The sequence below is a fragment of the Trichoderma breve genome, chromosome 2 (genome assembly GCF_028502605.1).
Source record: "Trichoderma breve strain T069 chromosome 2, whole genome shotgun sequence".
NCBI classification, from domain to species: Eukaryota; Fungi; Ascomycota; class Sordariomycetes; order Hypocreales; family Hypocreaceae; genus Trichoderma; species Trichoderma breve.
The window spans coordinates 3,930,761-3,950,136 of NC_079233.1; the positions used below are offsets into that span (position 1 = coordinate 3,930,761).

General features: G+C 44.9%; 7 protein-coding genes across 7 annotated transcripts; 2 read left to right on the top strand and 5 right to left on the bottom strand.

Annotated features, from left to right (window-relative positions):
• Positions 1-338: 338 nt before the first annotated feature.
• T069G_03404 (uncharacterized protein) lies at positions 339-970 on the top strand (the record flags this gene model as incomplete). The annotated part of the gene is made up of 2 exons (XM_056170614.1): positions 339-483; positions 546-970. The coding sequence occupies 2 exons, from the start codon at positions 339-341 to the stop codon at positions 968-970; spliced, it is 570 nt and encodes a 189-aa protein (XP_056031506.1).
• A 231-nt stretch (positions 971-1,201) lies between these two features.
• On the bottom strand, positions 1,202-2,183 carry T069G_03405 (enoyl-(Acyl carrier protein) reductase domain-containing protein; the record flags this gene model as incomplete). Its single annotated transcript, XM_056170615.1, has 3 exons — positions 1,202-1,499; positions 1,565-1,958; positions 2,021-2,183. 3 exons carry the CDS (start codon positions 2,181-2,183, stop codon positions 1,202-1,204), a joined length of 855 nt encoding a protein of 284 aa, XP_056031507.1.
• A 3,373-nt stretch (positions 2,184-5,556) lies between these two features.
• On the bottom strand, positions 5,557-7,566 carry T069G_03406 (heterokaryon incompatibility protein (HET) domain-containing protein; the record flags this gene model as incomplete). The annotated part of the gene is made up of 3 exons (XM_056170616.1): positions 5,557-5,767; positions 5,835-7,353; positions 7,413-7,566. The coding sequence occupies 3 exons, from the start codon at positions 7,564-7,566 to the stop codon at positions 5,557-5,559; spliced, it is 1,884 nt and encodes a 627-aa protein (XP_056031508.1).
• A 2,666-nt stretch (positions 7,567-10,232) lies between these two features.
• Positions 10,233-11,149, bottom strand: T069G_03407 (uncharacterized protein; the record flags this gene model as incomplete). Its single annotated transcript, XM_056170617.1, has 3 exons — positions 10,233-10,513; positions 10,574-10,620; positions 10,680-11,149. 3 exons carry the CDS (start codon positions 11,147-11,149, stop codon positions 10,233-10,235), a joined length of 798 nt encoding a protein of 265 aa, XP_056031509.1.
• Positions 11,150-14,073: 2,924 nt separating this feature from the next.
• T069G_03408 (uncharacterized protein) lies at positions 14,074-14,672 on the top strand (the record flags this gene model as incomplete). The annotated part of the gene is made up of 4 exons (XM_056170618.1): positions 14,074-14,199; positions 14,271-14,452; positions 14,511-14,616; positions 14,670-14,672. 4 exons carry the CDS (start codon positions 14,074-14,076, stop codon positions 14,670-14,672), a joined length of 417 nt encoding a protein of 138 aa, XP_056031510.1.
• A 356-nt stretch (positions 14,673-15,028) lies between these two features.
• On the bottom strand, positions 15,029-16,243 carry T069G_03409 (ceramidase domain-containing protein; the record flags this gene model as incomplete). Its single annotated transcript, XM_056170619.1, has 7 exons — positions 15,029-15,191; positions 15,257-15,374; positions 15,427-15,708; positions 15,761-15,901; positions 15,978-16,038; positions 16,107-16,119; positions 16,182-16,243. The coding sequence occupies 7 exons, from the start codon at positions 16,241-16,243 to the stop codon at positions 15,029-15,031; spliced, it is 840 nt and encodes a 279-aa protein (XP_056031511.1).
• A 1,574-nt stretch (positions 16,244-17,817) lies between these two features.
• T069G_03410 (uncharacterized protein) lies at positions 17,818-18,573 on the bottom strand (the record flags this gene model as incomplete). Its single annotated transcript, XM_056170620.1, has 1 exon — positions 17,818-18,573. One exon carries the CDS (start codon positions 18,571-18,573, stop codon positions 17,818-17,820), a length of 756 nt encoding a protein of 251 aa, XP_056031512.1.
• Positions 18,574-19,376: the final 803 nt, after the last annotated feature.

Below are 19,376 nucleotides of genomic sequence, written 5' to 3' on the forward strand. Positions count from 1 at the left end.
TGATGTTACAGGCGGTGGATCGCGCGTGGAGACGCCTGAAGGAACAACGTCACAGCGCATCTTGGGGCTGCCAGTGTGCGATTTAGCGGTAGCTTTTAGTGGGTCTTGCTGGACGGAAATGCCTCGCTCAACTTTTTGGCTGGCTTGACTGAGGTTACATAATTCTGATGGCTGCCACCAATCCCGCACTTTGGATATTTTTTTTAACGTCTACAATTTCTTCAAGTAGGATATTGATCCCGTTATAATTCTTCCATTGCTCGATATAACCACTTGATTCTCTTCCTATATTCGCTCACAGTAGCAAAGCAAACTCGCAGACAAACGTCAAATCAAGAATGGGCGCCTCGTCGTCAAAAGCAGCAACTCGCGGAGCAGCTCGCAAATATCCCACCAGAGCTCCCGGAGCTGTGCCTCAAGCTACCACCACGAGGGCTAGACCTCAGCAGCCTGAGTCTCGCGGCGATGGATCAAAAGACGATGGTGAGAAGACCAGTGATATCAATGCTTGAGTGTTAGACCCATTTGGCTAACTAAATTACTAGCTGTTCGCGCCGATGCCACAGATCCCGACTTCGCCCCCGCCGACTTCTCTCGACGCCTTCACCAGATGGGTATCGTGCAACCAAATCCCACGCTCTCAAACTCGTCAACGGTGAAGTCCAATCTCTCACCGGAGTCATTGGACGTACCCCCAGGACCGCTATTCCCACCGGCCAAGCGAAATACCACGCTGTCAGTGCTCGAAGCACGGCGCCGCCTGGAGCAAATAGCTGCCGAAGACCTTGAGAACATGGGCCGTGACGAAGGCCGACGCCGCCAGGCTGACATGAGGACCATCGTTGATGCCGTCCAGCTACTAAACAATGGATGGCCTATTGCAGATGTCGAGAAAAGGCTGAGGCTCAGCCCTGGATTATTGAGCAAACTTGGACCGTCCGGTGTTTTGACACACATTCCCGCAAATTAAAGATGCGCCAAGTCGACATTGCGATTGAGTTATTGTATTTTCTACCTATTCCCAACGCCAAACACACACAAAGCAATTATGTATAAAAGAAACCTAGATATTACAGGAGATGCTCCTCTATCCCTCTCGATACGCTCGCCAGGTTACGCCATAGTCAAATGGTCAACCGATTTTATCTGCAATCATGCTTGGACGATATCAACGGATGATGATGGAAATTGATTTGGTTGATTACCAGGCGGCGTGTCCACCGTCAATGCGAAGGTCGCTGCCCGTCATGAAGCTGCTGGCGTCGCTGAGGAGGAAGACGGCGGCACCGCGATACTCCTTGGGAACGCTGAATCGCTGAAGCATGTTCTCCTTGGGCCACTGCTCTTTTCGCTCGGGATAGTCGTCAAACAGGTTCAGCAACATCTGAGTCAGGATGTAGCCGGGAGAGAGAGTGTTGACACGGATGCCGTACTGGCCCCACTCGGCAGCCAAGCTTCGGGCCAGCTGGATAACACCGGCCTTGGAGGCATTGTATGCTCTGTACGACGGATTGGTCAGATTCCCGGAGCACCAACGTTGGAAATCGAGGATCAGAGGACTTACGGGGCAAACATGCCACGGTTGGCAATGGTGCCGCTCATGCTAGCAATCATGCAGATGCTTCCGGGCTGCTTCAGCCGAACCATCTGGCGCGCGGCAGCTTGGGCAGTCATGAAGGCGCCTGAGACATTGATGCTCATCATTCGATCGACTTCATCAGGGGGATAATCGAGAGCCGGGGTCTCGTAGTTGATTCCGGCAGCGACAAGGCAGCCATCCAAGCGACCTCTCTCATCTGCAATGCCCTCGAAGATCTTGTTCAGCTCCGGCACGTTGCGAATATCGAGCTCGTGATAGCTCAGGCTGGAGTTGAGCTCCTCCTTGGCACGCTTGGCAACGCGGGCGAACTCGGAATCGGGATCCGAAGTTGGATCGGGCAGTCTATCAATGCAGTGCACTGAGATGGGCAACTTGTTTAGCACAATGCATTTATGGATTGAGGAGGCAAATGCAGCTTACCAACGGCACCTGCTTCAAGCAGCGCCTCGGCCTGGACAAGGCCCAATCCTCTTCCACCACCACTAATAACAACGACTTTGTCTTTCATGCTGAACTCGGCCAGCAAGTGAGGCCGAGTAGTGGGCTCCAGAGGAGGAGACTGGAGGACAGGCGAGGAATGCATTTTTCGACGAGCAGCGGTAACTAACAAGGCGCTACTACGGTTAGAGGCTGAGATGGCGAGGTGCTGTCTGGCGAGCAGCCTGAGAGCGGGAGCAAAGCGAGACATTACTTTATGGGTGGCAGCGACAAGAACTGAAAACAAGGCTTGTATGCTCAATGGATGCTGAGTAGATACTCAATGGCTTTGGGTTTTGGCTATGTGAAGCTAAGGAACCAGACAAGCTTGTTGAGAGATGAGATGGAATGAGGGAAACTTGGAAGAGGACGTGGATGGGAATTGGGTTTTAAGCTCTACGAGGAGACAGGCACAGCTCAATGCAGCCGGACCAGCTGCGGGGAAGGCTTTGTGGCGTGAGGGGGAATGGAGGTGACACTACGGCGAACTCACGATCAATACGCACATACAACATCACGACGACGGAAGAGTTGTGTGTGGCAAGCCGCAGGTCATCACGAGGGCATCAAAGCAGATTGAGGACGAGGTGGGGAGGGGAGTGTACAATTGGCTTGGGGAGTGGTGGTAGCAAGGGAACGGATGGGACCCGAGTACAACACAACCAATACCCCAAGAAAGGACGAATTGAGAGGTTGAGAGCTATAGAGGAGCTCAAGAGGTTGGGCCGGGGAGGACCTCCGGCTCCGGAAAGGGGGGTGGCAGAGAGGAAGCGAAGGCGTTGAATGGGAGGGCGCCATGGCAAGTCTCGTGGACAGATTCAAATTGAAAGGCCCCTCCATTTGTTCCCAGGCTGGAAATGCGAAGCTGACATGATTGGAATTCACCCGGCAGAGGCATCCATTGACTTTTTTGGAGAAGCAAGTTGCAGTCTGCTGCGGGCAGGTTGAGCTTGCGAGTGCCACCATGAGCTTCGGGTTACCAGCGACGGTTAGCCGGCTTTTTTGAAAGGGTGGCGGCCCTGGCGCTTTTCCCGGGGTCGATTTGTGGAGGAGCCAGCCACTAACCTCCGCCCAAAGACGCCCCCGGAGACGCCACTTAAGATCCCCCACAGAGAGAGAGAGGAGCAGACTGAAGCATTTCCCCTTCAAGACACGAGGTATTAGCCGATGCCTGGCATCTACTATCTCTAATGATGCAGGAACTTTCTCCATAGTGCTTGTGTGATGATTTTGCGGCAGTCGCTTACTGAAGGGTGATTGCGAATGAGGAAGAAATGAGAAGAAGTCTGGATATGGAGATAGATAGGCAGCAAGTATACTCGATCTGGGAAGCATCCTCCTATTTTTAATGTCAAATACGACTGTCCCATGACCTTGGAATAGGGTAAAGCTTGGCATGATTGGGCTTCCATTGATGGAAACGATCGTCCATGGGTCATATGCAGGGCCAGAGTGTATTGTCGCCATTGAATCGAGATTAGATTCTCTGAATTGGATGAACTGGCATTTCAAACCTATCGTACCTGAACAGATGAAGCTTCGATTTCTGTGATCCATTGAGATACTCCAAGCAGCCTAGTCAATGGGCGCAATTGAAGCATGTAGATATTGCTACGGACAGAGTTACACCACATACCCCAACACTCAAGAAGAAACAGGTATGTCCATGGTCACATTACTTTACTCTAGGGAGGCATGCCCAGCACAGACTCGAAAGGGGAGGGAGTGCTCATACAAACACGCACTCCTTTCTAGCTCCCAGAAAGCAATATCCCGTCGGCAGCACACATCAAGACTACAGTGCTCCGCAATCGGTAGCCTATCTACTCATATCAAGCGAGCATGTATGGGGAGGATTATCAAGCCAAGCTTCCTGCAAGCTCAACACGAGCTGCACGACCCTTGAACCGTAAACAGTGGATCGCGGCTAGGCAAGGCAGCTGTATTTCTCCGTTCTAGAACCGGATCTTCGGAGTTGGGAAAATTGCAGGGACCTAAATAAAGAAGCAGCTTTAACGGCGAGGAACAGGAGAGGATGCATTGGGCTGTGTAAAAAGTAAGAGCAGGAGGCTAGATGAGATGGCGCTTGATGGAGCCGCCGCTGACTGGGTTACCCGAATAGGAAATTTTCAGGGTCCACGATGGTGTCTTGGGTGTTGGAGAGGAGGAGGAATGGGTGGAAGCATGGGAGGGAGGATTTTTCGTATGCAGGGAGGTGGTCTAGAACTGCAATAAGTTGACGGAATTGAATAGTATTCTGTATTCATTTTTTATTGGATCAATTGACTCATGTAATGGCTTGTGGTGTTTGATTTTGCAAGGTGGTCGCTCTGTAGAACGGCAGATGCAAAAGGCTGAGATGGAGCAAGTGGCGCCGGCAGCTTTGAACAGGCTCGGGTGAACGACTTGGGCTAGCCTGGATTACATAACCCCTCGCCTCGAAAAAATGTTTGATTGCTCTTGTGTTGAGGTCGATACAGGTCGAATTCGAATTGCTCTTTACTCTCTCTTCTCATTTTGCACTTTTTCTTTTAGTCCAAAAGTGAATTGACCAGATCATTCGCAAGCCACTAGAGGGCCTCCATGCCAAGCCTGCAAACACAGTCGCGAAGGAGCTCAATGAAGTCAAAGTCCCATGCTTAATTCGAATCGAGCAGTGATTTTCGGCGCTTGAATCCTTGTTCAACACCTCCTCCAGCGGTTTCCCCGCATCGAGATGTGCTGATCCCCGGTACTTGATTTGCTCTCAATGGTTAATAGTTGCGCTCGTCTACATCATTACCATCATTTTTTGATCCTTGGCTGCATCATAGATGTATGTATGAAATGGTTTGCATACAGTTTATTTTCCGTAAATCCTACTGGATGAAAAATTTGGGACTTAGTCTTACGCAGCCACCGGTTAAAAGGGTAATGTGTGCATATTGACTAACACATCCAAAACACAACCTGCGATGCTTCAAAATCTCGTCTCCTACAACGTCAAAAAACAGCAAAAAAAGAAGATTCAACATACAACAGCCGGTGTTCGCTGATGGTCACCCACTCAACTACTAATCTGCCTCTCATTGGCTTGACTCTGGGGGAGCAGACGGGACCCCGTATTTTCCAATGGATATGGTCGTATGTGCTTGATCCCAGGGGTAGTTGGACTTAAATTACCATGGAAGGCATCTACAAAAAAAAAACAGTAAAAAACATACAACAGCCGGTGTTCGCTAATGGTCACCCACTTAACTACTAATCTGCCGGTTAGAGGCTTGTCTATGGGGGAGCAGACGGGACCCCGAACTCTCCTCTACCTATGGTCGTATGTGCTGGGTTAGCCTTCTGTCAAGCTCATATTACCCACATCTCTTACACGGCAACTCTCTTTGCGCTTATTATCGTCAAATCAAGTATAAACTAATTGAAAAGAGTAAAAATCTGTTCTTAATTGCTTCTAGGTCCTCTCTGTCCTAGAGAGTGTAGTTGCTTTTTTACACTAGAATAATGTCCTTCCGCATTGAAGTCAAATCCTCACCCCATTTCTTCACGGCTTCTCCAAACATCATTCCGTAGATATAACAAGAGCAAACAACGTGATATGCTGATTGCTCGCCCTCCAAGCGCCGAATAATAAAAGGTGTTTGAGCCGTTGGGATAATGCATATCAAATCGCCTGGTTGGACTAGAGGCGATCCCGTACCACTGATGAACACACTTGTTAGAATCGTTTTTACCACGTTTGACACATACTAAAAAGGAGAAAACGTACTAGTAACCTCTCACAGTCGTGAAAAATCTCTTACTCTGGATGTTACTTGCACATCGATCACGAAATGGGAAAAACGGGTCACCTGGCTGACTCAATCCCCATTTGTCAACCCAGTTATCTGGGAAGTCCCCACTTATCGAAGGACAATGATCTCTACAGTATTGCTCAAATTGTTTGGCAATGACTCTGTGGTGTTCTCTCTCGATTGCTGCAATAAGTGTGCTTGTAAATGCCATCAGTCTATCTTCGTAGGCGCTAGGGCATCGAGAATCCGACTCATTAGCCAGTGACCAATAGTTTTCTATGATTTCATGCAGTACGGGTTTAAGATGATCGTAAATACTGTCACCGAATGCCTTTTCAACGGGTCCGGCGACTTCTCCACAGAGGTGAGCTTCGTCGATGAGAAGCGCACTGATCTTTAACTTGCTTTTCTCTATCTCCGGAGCAAAACTATTCTGGAAGATGGATAAATTCCTAGAGGCGTCATATCTCCCAAGCATATTTTCGTACAGCGTGCTATCAAACCTGGGGCACCATGACAGACCGGGTGTCAACTCTTCTTTATGTGTATGCCACACTAGCCCAAGGAAGCGAAGAGATCGTTGACTGATGATGGAAAAGAGTCGTAGTCGCAATTCAGCCTCGCTTATCGTATAGTCGGCGTCGATGATGGGATATCCATCTATCGTCCTTGCAGTCGGATGTGCAAGAGAAGAGTAGACAAAGTCTCTGACATCGGTTGCCCTCTGTATATATCTGCAGCGAAATATAATGTCTTCAAACTCTAGAGTCCGTCTCTCTCTCATCATTTGGGCCTCGTACTGCAATAATGGCGAGTTCTTGAACCATGCCTCGTCAAATGTCTTGACAGCCCTAGGAATATATGAGGCCCAGATATAGTCAAATAGCGATGCAAAATAATTGGACGTAATTTTCACGTCACGAAATTGGTCGCTACGACTTGCGGTGCTCCATGCGCAGACGAACTGAATTATTTCAACGAATTCCGTCTTTGCGGAGCCCCAGGCAAGTGAAACTTCTTTGGCCACGCCAACTTCCTGGACCACCCACACTCTAGTGAACCAAGGTAGCTTGAACATCCTCTCAACATGCTTCATGTGCTCCGGCGAAATAGTCCCGTCTGGATCTCGGAGGGGACCCCACCATGAAAAGAATTGTTGAGGCGTTGCTTGTTTCTCGACCAGGCGGTTGAACTTTTTGATGACAGAAATGGCAGGCTCAGCTATCGCTTCTTCGTCTGGGCCTAACCAGACAATAACACGCGCTGCGTTAGAGTAGATGATCCCCATTCTGTTGACCTGTTGACCCTTCTCAAGAATGTCAGACTGATTGATGCACACGGCATCTGTCCATAAACGCTTGGGTGTGTCTTTAGAACGCAATTGCTGAAGGGCTGTGAACAGATTGCGGGTAATGCGCATGATAACGCCATTGACGTGGATCGCACATGTTATAGTTGGATCACCCCAAACGTAGGAGATTGCTTCATACGGTTCTACACATCGAAAAGATCAGAGGAAAGGACAAGTTGTATTGTGGGGAATATCGGCTTACCACCTGAGTCATGCTGGTCTGTATTATAGAGTTGAACAGTGCAGGTTATAGGGTCTGCAAATTCTCCAGGGTCGACAACTAGTACTCTCGTCCAGCTTACAGAGGGCAGTTGGCAAAGAGTGTAGGCATTGTGATGATGTAGCTCGTCCGACATGGTGTATAAAGGCACTCAAGGAAGTCTCAAGCTACCTACCTGTAATTAGGCTGACAGGTAGCGGGACATTTATATGTCGAGATGCGGGGTGTGCTGGTGACAACCCATCAATGCCTTGTAATACGGTAGCCAATAAGACTTAAAAGAGGGTACCTGCGTGATCCTTCGTTGGCTAACCCGCCAAAAACAGAACAATGTGACTCCATATTTGGAGTCTTGGGATGCCAAAAATGGAAGACATTTCACTTAAGGAAAGAGCTTGACGGGACCCCGAATTTTCCTCTACCTATGGTCGTATGTGCAGTGAGAGATACCTAATTCAGCTAATCAGCAGAAATAGAACTCGATTTCTTTTCCGCTAGATTAATTTCTGAAATCCTTATATATAAGTAAATAATAAGTATCGGGTTAAGTCAGACCACAGGGAAGGTGGCCACCCCTAGAAGGTGGCCACTTTAAACCTAGAAGGTGGCCACCGCCTTTTCCCCTTAACACCAACAAATTGCAACTGCAATTTCTTATCGAATTATTAACCAATTTTAAATCTAATTGAATTTTCTTAACGGCAATAACCGAATCTATTAAATCTGCTATTCTTTCCGCAATTAACGACGTTAATAACGGCATATTATAACGAAAAGCTGCATAACGCTGGGGAATACCCCGCTTAACACTACAGAAGCGTTTAAACAGCAGCCAGTTAAGGGCTAATGCCTATAAATTTACCTAACGCCTTTTAAAGCAGCAGGAAGGTTATCTTATTTAATAGATTTTAGTTTAGACTAACCTAGGTCTCCCCTTAATATATTAGCAGGTTAGAGAATTTACTATAAGGGTAATTAAAGCCAGCGGTAATAATCTACTACTTAAAAAAAGGTAAATTAAAGGTTTCCTAAGATAAAACCCTAAAGTTAGGACTGTTAAAGGTAAGCTAATTAATTCCTATTATTTAAATAGGGTAAAGGTTAATGTTATTAAGGATTTTTTTTAGTTCTTTAACCTCCCGGTGATTAAGGATATCCTTAGTAAGTACTAATATAATATAGACGAGACTGGGATACTAAAAGGCTGCGGTAGTAACGGGCTAGTGCTTAAGTATACTAAGAAGAAGGCTATTATAAGGAAGTAGCCTGGATTATAATATTAGACTTTGATTATTAAGTATATTTTAGCTATAGGCTAGGTCCTCCTACTGTTAATTATTTTTAAAGGCCTGATAGTCTAGTAGTAATAGTTCCCTGAGGAAATTAAATTCCTAGTTAACTAGGCGTTTAAGGTGTCTAAGAAAGGCTGGACTAGTAATAAAATTGTAATCTAGTAGTTGTAAAAGATCTTTATTTCTTAAACTTAACCTAGTTTACTGTTAAAGTAATTACTTATTATTAACGGCTACAGTAGCTACTACACTAATAATTTCCTTTATAAATACTTTAAAAATAATATTTATTTACTCTACCTACTATTATACAGCTTCTACGTTCTTTAACTTTTTAATATTACTGTTTTTTCTTTTGTTAAGACCTATTACCGTTAAGCTTTATTAAAATTTAAAGACTATAATAATTCCTCGCTAGCTAGGAAAAGGATTTTCCTTAAATATTATTATAAAGCTAGGAAGTTAGACTTTATAAGTAAAAATATATAAGCTAGCTGGCTTAGATCTAGTCTGTAGCCTCTTAATATTAATAAACCGTTAGGGAGTAAGTTAGTTGTTAAAAAACCCCTAGAATTAAAAATAACCCCTAAGATAGTAAAATTAATAGTTAGGAAGAAGAAGGAAGTAGATTTAATTAATTTTAATACTCCTAAATAGTTGTAAAAAGTTTAAAGAGTTATATAATTAATTAAGGTTATAACGTTAAGGACCTAGCTACTATTATAAAAGATTAAAAAGTAACTAAACTAGAAGAATACTATAATAGCGGCGTCAGAGATTAAAATTTATAATCTATAGCGCTAAGTTAATAGCTTCTGACCTAAAAAAAAATAAAAAGTAAAAGAAAACCTAAATAGTTGATTTATTAGGATTAAAGAGATTATAAATATAAAGAAGAAGATAAAATAGGAATTACAGCGTGCTAAGGTATTTAACGAAGTTAAAGTTAATAAATTTAAAAATGTATGTTAAGTATTTTTACTAGAATAAAGAAGAATAATAAGAAGATAACATCCTGATGTTATTATGCTAATTTTTCCCTTTAATTTAATATCAATTACGGTCCGGCTTTAGTGGCCACCTTCTAGGTTTAAAGTGGCCACCTTCTAGGGGTGGCCACCTTCCCTGTGGTCTGACTTAGAGTGTAATACTCCCGAAATATTTTGCCGCATTATTCTTACTTTATACCCTGTTGTCCCTTTTAGTTCACTAAGACAATAAACTCACCTAACTTATATTTACAAATTAAGTATATCTTTGTCCATTTACGTAATGCGGGTAGTAAGCGCGAGATTATGGAGGTACTGAATTGACGACCAGATGTGTTAAATACACATTATAATTGTAAGGTATCTAATCTTATGATAAAACACAAAGGATTATCAATAAAGAAACGATTAAAGGACCTCTTCACTCTCATCATCGGGGTAGCGCGTCCCTTCACCATGACGGTAGATTAATTATTCAAACTCATCAAGTCATCCTCCTTCACGACCAGCAATTAAGTGGTTCAAACTCGGTGACCAAAACTTTTCCAGAGCCACCAACCGCTGCCTGCCAAGCAAGTCCCTGCCAAGATGTAGTACAGCCAGATGGTGAGAGAGCGTTTCACCATGTTCAGAAATATTTGCTCAGCGTTTTCGGCATCATTAGCCTTGGGGAACGGTTCGTTTGGGATAGGGCAGTCGAGAATCTTGCATAATGGCGCCCATCCGTCCTCCAGTCGTACAATATGAAGTCGATCCTTGGGGACACTGTCAATTACTGATTGCATATGGCGTTCCATTGATTCTAAGTCGTTGTCAGCATACATTTCTTGTGTTCGAAAGAAACCCAATGTTGCAGTGTTACCGGGATTTGGGATCTGGCCAGAGGTTGGATTGTAGGACTCTCGTTCCCTATAATATGTTAGTACTCTCAATACCTATATCTGTGAATACCTAGAACTCAGTCATACATGGCAGCCATGCCATCGATCACGCCTATGCTCCATCTCCAACCGGGAACCGGCCAGAATAGCATGGATAAAAATTTGGTCTGTGCATTACTCGCAACGGCCCCCATACTCCTCCACCAGGTTTTTGGATCTCTCTTTACATAAACCACCTGCGCATCGGGATACAGCTCGCATAATTCAGGCACGAAACTGAAAAAGGGAATGTCGCTTGTAACAACAAACCCCTCTGTAAGCTCTTTCAACAGTTGTAGCACGCGGGGTTTGTCGTGTCGATACTTATAGAGCTCGTAACATTTCCTGTTATACTCGTCCTCACGAGCTAGCCCATGAGATCCTCCATGGAGACCTTGACCGTTGAGCAGCTTCTCACAAGCAAGAACGAGTGTGGTTGTGCCCGTTCGAGGATAGCCGGCGCCAATGACCTTGACTCTCCGGCTACGATCGACTGGCTTTGAACCATTGGCGCCCATTTTCAATGGCTCAGGTAATCAGAACCCTGGAAGACCTGCAGTCAAATATAGAGGCCACAATGACAACCAAGATGTGAGGGCCAATATGCTATGACACTTGGATCGCAGTTATATATAAGTATGAAGAGCAGTGGTAATTGACCACGATTGTGCGCTCTTGCCTACTCTTTAAATCAATGGAACAGCACACCCCGCTTATGAGGCCCCCTAGGGATAGATAGAAAACAGCGGTGCCATTCCCATACCAGTGTATTCATTTTACCGCAAGTCGGCTTAAACGTACAAGCGACTTCCCGCTATGATCTGACTGTATCAATAAACACTATGAGTGACGAGAAATCGGGCCATCGGCAACGCTTAATGACTAAGGGTTAAAATTTAGCGCCTTTTGTAAGAACTAGAAGTAGCGGAAAATCTACAAGCAGATAAGCTTCCGATTTGTAGGTGCCTAAATGCCCAAAGAGGCATTTGCACAGAAAGAAAGAACCTATCACAAGAGGAACGCAATCCGTTCTGCTGACTGACGATTTCATTTCGCACACAATGCCTTGCTTCTCCATCACCGGATTTTTGCTCTCCAACGTTAACGGTCCAATTATCATCGACAGCCGCCCGCTGAAAATTTCTTTTATAGCAATTATAAAGAAGCCTCCATGACGTAAATCTCAAGACTCCCTCTATTTGCACCGTAACGAATTCCCATTTGAACCGTAGTGGCCCATGCCACAAGCTACGTAGCGCGGGCGTTGGCTAGCCGCCAAAAACGAAATCATGTCGGGTGACTCCCAACTTTGGAGTCTTGGGATGCCAAAAACAGAAGACATGGAACACCAAAGAAGCTCTTGACGGGACCCCGAATTCTCCTGTACCTATGGTCGTATGTGCTAGATGAAGTTTACTCCTTGTCTATATGCGAAAGATTCGCACAAGTAATACTCACGAGCAGGCCGAGTGATCGCCTTTGGCCTCATTGCCAACCTTTCTTTTTTTCTGGTCTTGTGTAATTGATTGGTTTAGTACCTGTGGAAAAAATGGAAAATATACAACCGTGCCGCAAACCTCATTACACTCACACGTATACATGCAGTATATGTAGCGATTTATCCATCAAAACACGCCGCCTTCTTCGGTTTTCCGAAATCACATGTATTCAGAGTAGCCTCCAGTTCGAGTAGGCAGAGACACCAATCAGTTTCAGAACTCTTATATGCCTTGAACGCGGGCCTTTCCGCTGACCATTCACATGTGGATTCTTCTCTCTGTTTTTGGACTTTCTCATGACTCTCCTCAGCGTTATCTCTGTGCTTCACTGTGATACGATACATATAGATGAGTAATATCCTAGCTAATTCAAACTGAGCAGTTCAGCTTACACGTCAAAGGCATGGTATGAAAGACATGTCCTGGCATGGTATGAGGCTCTGCTGGACATCGAGGGGGATCCATCACAACTTCCTGGAGCGGTAATAAGATGGATATTCCTACGTGGCATGCGCGGCGTAGCGGTGACTGGATGACACTGCATTAACCCCTAGCAACAAAGCCATATTAGGTATTTGAACGATACTACATCCACACATTCCCTACTAGCTTAGTACTTGACAGACAGGGGTAGTTTTAAATTATACACAGTGGGTCTAAGTGACTAATTCCGATGTTGAAGATCTTTAACTAGGATGGCTGTGACGACTGAGATGAATAATAAAGTCCGGCGGCTGGATTAGATCTACCGCCACCGCTGCTACTATATTTAGCGTCAGACTGACAAGAGGTTGGTTTGAAGCTCTATCCAAGAGTGACGGAAAAGATTGTCTTAATTTATGTCCTGATGGTTACTTTTTGTACGATGAGAAACGTCCTTGTTATTACTGGAAGCCGGAAATGGCCTTAGAGGATAGGGAAGCTTTGATAGAAGGAATAAATGAGCAACTTGAAGGTTTAACGAGGCACCAGTGGGAGTTTACACATTGTATGCGGTGTCTACTAATCAAATAAAACCAGACCCGGACAGGAGGTAAATGAGAGAAGACTTCCCTGTCCAAAGCGTTTATTAAGAACCAGCCCACAGAAACTGAGTAGCCAGCTAATCAAGACAGGCTTCACAATAACCCTACTTCTAAGCTTCCTTGACCTTCTCTCAGCAGACTCTTCAGTCACTACCACCTTACCTGTCATTTTGAAATAGTCAGACTGTCTCTGTAAATCTAATAGCAGAGCCCCCTGCGTTAGAGATTCCATTCTAATACGACTTTAATGCACTCGCAATTTCCACTGCTGACCAAGAGCTCATCTGTGTCTAGCAGGCATAGTTAGACTCTCATTGGGCAGAATTATGCTCTTGCTCTTAAACCAGTGGTTTAACCAAAGCTTAATTCGAGGCACATACCAGCCCTCCTGAGACAAGGATGCAAAGATCTCCCTAGGAGAGCATTCTTCTGTAGTCAGGATAATAATCTTGATTTTAGAGATGTCCCTGCATCTCTTCCCAACCTTCCTCAAATAGTAGAAATGCTTATTATGCAGGTCTGCCACATTCAGATATTTTGGCATCTTATGTAATAGTTATTTTTTTTTTACCCGTAAACGGTATGTGTATAGATTCCTTTTGTGGTCTTGGGGTTTTTTTTGTAACCCTCTTGCCAGTGTAAGCAATGACTGATGGGTTGGTAACTTTAACGAGGGGTATTAACTTCAACAAGGGTTAACAACATCAACAAGGGTTAACAACGCCAACAACGGTTTCAACCGGGCTTGCCTAGTATGCTAACATAAGGCAAAGAAAGCCAAATAGTATAAATAGGTGTGCTTCTTCGCTTTGTTCTTCAATTGAAAACTATCACTACTCACCAGACCTTATCTCATCTGTCTCCCGAATCCAGCACCTACTACTTATCTTTCTCTTGCTCGCTTCTATATCTATAAATATGTTTTTCAAAAGCATTGCTACCCTAGCTATCTTCACCGTGGGCGCTTTAGCCCGAGACTCCCTTCACTTTGTGAACTGTGGAGAGGGCGCAAATGGTAATCCAGCCTCTGATTCGGTCATTGTTGTGCGTATATTCCTCCATCACTAGCCACATCGCCTGTATCAAACGACGGACTCTGACCCTGATATTTGTAGTTCTGCAATGACGACTCTAACTGCCACTTCAACCCTGCCCCAAGCAACTACTGCGTTGTAAGCAGCGGCGGCACCCTGACAACCTGGGAGCGATCTGGCGATTGCACCTTCACTACAGGTGTCCGTGTCAACTGGAGTATCAGAACCGATGCTCGAAACCAGCCAGACTTCTCGACCGTCGGGTAAGTAGCTCGTTATTGGTCTTAGGGAGACATTTTACTTACTTACATCTCATTGCAGAAGCGCTGGTAATGGCGCCCAGAACTTTAGCTGCATGAAGGACAACAGTCCAGTTATGTATGTCGACTCATTTGGTCAGGCATGCAAGAGCATCTATTACTGCTTTGTAAGGTACCTAAAGCTAAATAGCATAAAGCACTCAAACTAACCAGTGTGCAGTAACTTATAACAGCGACTGTTATGATGACCTGTGCATAGCACAAGTTATTTTTCTTATAGGGAAAACGTGTGCATAATACAGCTTATGGGTGATTAATCTTCCATTCTGTCAATAAACAACCTCTACAGCGGACTTTGCATCAGCCTTTACAGCCAACTTTAGCTTTTACTAGTAGCTAGCTTTTATTTTATAGTAGCTTATACAACATTAAGAAGGTTTCCAACAAGAATCCATTACAAAGACGTGCAGCAACAAGATCAGAGAGCAAAACTTTGTATCTCATTGCCCATCTATTTACCAATCTATCATGTCCTCTCCGACAAAATTCCACAGTGAACTCAAGTTACGATGAGCAAACTTATCCGTGCTTTGATGATGCATGTACGCCTGCCAACAATCTCGCCGCAGATGGGACGGGCCAGGCAAGATGCTGAATCGGGTCTTCACGAACCTCATCTGATATTATTGCGTCGACGAGAGCCACGCCAACATAGCCTCCGATACAAGTAAAGATGTGCCACCTGTTATAGCTTTGTTAGACATGACAGCACTGCGGGGCAATAATGCAACTCCAAAGTAAGCATACCATCCATGTAGCTCGAGGAAGAAAGCCAGGGGAAGGCCAACTGAATGCTTCATCGAAGTTAACAGTGAGCATAGCCAGTCATCCAACAGCCACACAAAGTACCCAAAGGCGAAGTTGACTGTGTAAAACATAAGTTCAAGTTCCCGACTCACGAGATTAGGGCAACGTACAGCAGCCAAACAACGCGACATTTCGGAGGCTCTTCCTAATGCGCTCATCTGGCACTTGTTGAGAAATGAGCTTCAGCGTTCGAGTTGCGATCAAATAAACGGCAAGCCCAAAGGTTGTTGCATGAAGGAGGAATTCGTCCATGACCATATGCGTGACCATAACCACTATGAAGATGGCGGTAAGAAGTACGGCCACAAGTTTAGTACGCTGCGGGCTACTCTTGAATGTCAAGAGGCGATACACCATTGGTGTCGTCAAAAGATGCATGGACAATTCATCCGCTGGAGGAGAGGTGAGATTGAGTCAAAATTGGGTAGAGGTGTTACCACGTACACATTTGGGTGTGGTATTTCAAAGTCATATGATAGCTGGCAGAGCAAATGCCTACGCCAATCAATCCACCGTAAGAAAATAGACGGGCGCGGGTCTGCCCATTATGGCCGGGCTTGGACAGGCCATATACTCCATAGGCAACTGCCAGTACAGCATGACCAGATTAGTGAATGTTGAGATCCAAGACAGTATGGGCTGCGTATGCAATGCTACGGACCGAAAGCTAAGCTGCTGAGAGTGTTGATGAACTCAGCGGCATATCGTGTAATGACATAATCCTAGGTTTTCACAATGGTTCATTAACGAGTTCAGCCACCTGGGCAAGAGAAGGCATGGAGAAGACTACCTCTTCGCAAAAGCTATTTAAGCTGCTGTGAGCTATAGCAATCCCAAAGCATGATAAGAAAGTTCCAAGACATACTTTAGATAAGACGTGGCCTCGCCCCAGAATGGTTTGCCGAGAGAAGAATGCAATGATTGCATGGCTGTGATGTGCATAGGCGATGGCAAGTCTTTTATACGAATCATGGAGAGAGTGGAAGCGGTCTCCAGCTGGATATGATCGGGCACTTTAGAGAAAGAAGTAAGGACGCGTGACTTTGAGCTCGGAGATGTCACGAAAACAACACGGCAGAGCCAATGGAAGGCACATAGCGTTGCGATTGCTTGTCCCACACTGACCTACTGGCTGTTCGAGCCTCGTATGGGCGCGTGCCATGCATGGTACGCGCAGAAAAACTCGTAAGTACACGCAATCTTTGTGAGCGAGCAGTCGGTCCCTGGTAACCTGCTGGCGATCCCTCGCCGCGGCCTCACGATCTCGCAGATCACAAGCGCAGAGAGTCACTTCAGCACATCAAGAGACCGACACCTGCATTTAGATTGATCTCACCGTCTGTGTAAGGTATTGCCATTTGAGTTCAAAAATATCCTTTACGCCTCCGTAAGTGCTGTATCCAATGAAGTAGCGAAGATTCACTGTCTGCTGCGTCGAACGCCACATGATTCACAGCATGGGCGACAAGGATTGAACATTTGAACTTTGTACGGTCGCCCACACTAGGCTTCTGAGTTGCAACAAGACTATGATAACCTTAATATATAGTAAAATTAACCACATTCCGGTTGAAAATGGGCTGCTGATTCCCTGCAATGCCACGTCTAAGCTTTCCACAACTGAGAAATCTCCAAGCCTATATCGTATGCCAAGAGCTGGAGATGCTCAGCTATATCTGAGACACATTTCTATACCGTAGGCACATCCCAAGGCACCCCGCCGATGCCATCTAAGTTGAGCAGACCTCACATGCCTCGCATTTGGACAAATCTCCCGCTGTAAATTTGCTTTGATCTTCCCTACATAATAGCTTGGATTCTCATGCCCGATAATCCTATCAGGTCTGTGTATCACCTCAGGAAATTTCCTTATTGTAAAATACATAAATTGGGTGTGAGATATCCTTTGCTACGCAGCTCAGCTATCTACTTTAATAACGAAGATGAGGGCATTTCTTTTTATCTGTATTCAATCTACGAGATTCTTAGGAACAAATCAATTAGAAGTCACCTTGTACATAATATACATAGAATAAAAAACGTCGGAAATTTTCCATGCGCATTATGCGGAGAACATAAACCGAAAGAAGCTGCTACTGGTAAATACAAACAGTCGACGCTTCCCGGTTCAAACTCGTAATAGTTATTACATGTAAAGTTGTTCATTTATACAACCAGGAGTCTCGATTTCATTATCACTTTGAGAAAAGCCGTCTGATATTGAATTAATTTGTTTATTAAGAGTAATTAGGTACAGAAAAATGACTCATTAATAACAGAGGCTCCTCTGCATTTGCATCATGATATTGGGAAAACCCCGAGGAGGCAAAAACCAATACCGAGGAGCAAATAGAATCTTAGAACGCCGCCTGGAGTTCAATAGCAAAGTACCATCATTTTTTGAGTTGTGTTGAAGCATCACTGAGACCAATTTTATCTCAGATACCTTTGCATAACGCCAAGTGAATCATCTTCCTGTTGCTTTTCTTCCCCTTCCCCCCCTAGTTATCAGGATACCAGTCGATGATATTTAACTTTTTATATGGACTTTCGAGGTTATAAAACGCTTTAGTGCTTACGATATCCGACTCCTGAATGTAAGGTGGGTGTTCCGGGTTGTAGTTCATGACAGAGTCGTAGTTAGCTGGTCCAAATTTCACAGCACCGCCCTCTTCAAAAGCGAATTCATGGCGCAACCCTAAGACATGGCCTAGTTCATGAAGATAGAAATTGTGTTGGTATGGGCTAAACTTTTCGTCAAAGGCTAGCTGATATACGAAGAGCGTGTTGAGGTTGTCGTCGTTAGGGAAAAAAGCACTGGCCAAGACATCTCCTTGGTTGCCACCATAGGCGAGTACAAAACATGCGTCGTCTATATCGGTGACCCACTTGAAAGTAACTCCTATATCGAGACTGTTCCACTCCCTGGCGGCCATGTTGAGCTTGTACGCGGCGAATATGGCATGTTTCGGAGTTGGATAACCTCCTGCTTTGGCCGCAAATTGGACTACCTGGCCCTTTTTCCAGCGTGGAATGTTACCAAAATATCCGATCCAAAGAGCAAGGGGGTCAGACTTTTGGCTAGGCTTGAAGGGGAACTTTTTTTCCGTTACGCAAGTGTGCTTAAATTGCGGCACGGCAAGTTGAGCACTACTATTGAGTTGTAGCATTGAGTCGATGTCCTGGGGGATGTTTTTCATGTCAGGATCCGCCGGGACAGTCTTCAAGTCTCTTGCGGTGGCATTTTTCTTCAGCATTTTGAAGAATTCCTGGCGATTCCCGCTGGCGGGCTTGCCGTCCCTGGTAGATTGAGCAGAAGGCGCCATAGTTGGTTGTACTGGAGTGCCGCACCAGTTGCCGAGGTTGAACTCCACGATGTTGGTTATGATTGGTAGTAGAATAGCACAAAGAGATTGAGACTTAGAGTCAGTATTATGCAAATACGATGTTGGAAAATTAGGAGAATATCGCATACCTGAATAGCTATTTATCTTCCACGCTGACCAGCGTGGCATTGTAGCTGAGAACGCCCGGTACCCGTTTTGGATGAGACTGATCAGAGATACGTCAATGGCATCAAGTTATTTTCATGTGCAATATTTCTCTTTCAGCTACTTTGAGACTACATCTAACAGGAAAATAAATTTTAATTAGGAATGAAAAAGTAATAATGAGAATACTAGCCGATGGCCACAACCACATAGACTGTCAGCTAGATAGACTGCTGTGTAGATTGATGAGTAGTGAAGTAATGTGCAAACCCGAATTATAAAGAATGCGAACAGTATTTGGAGTAGCTGAGATATCTTGTTTCAGCCGCTCCTAGAGACATATGGATGTTAAAACCATTGATACGCATTGGCAAGAGAAATATGGCTAAATATAGATTGGCTGCGATTGTTTGTCAATACCATTGGAGAACCCAAATCTGAAGCTATGGGATTAAAATCTTGATTGACTATTTAAATCTTCAAGTTGCATTTGTGCAAATGATCAGAACTCTGTAATTAGTAAAGTGTGGGAGTTGGTGTGATGTAGCCCATATATTAGCTGTGTTAAA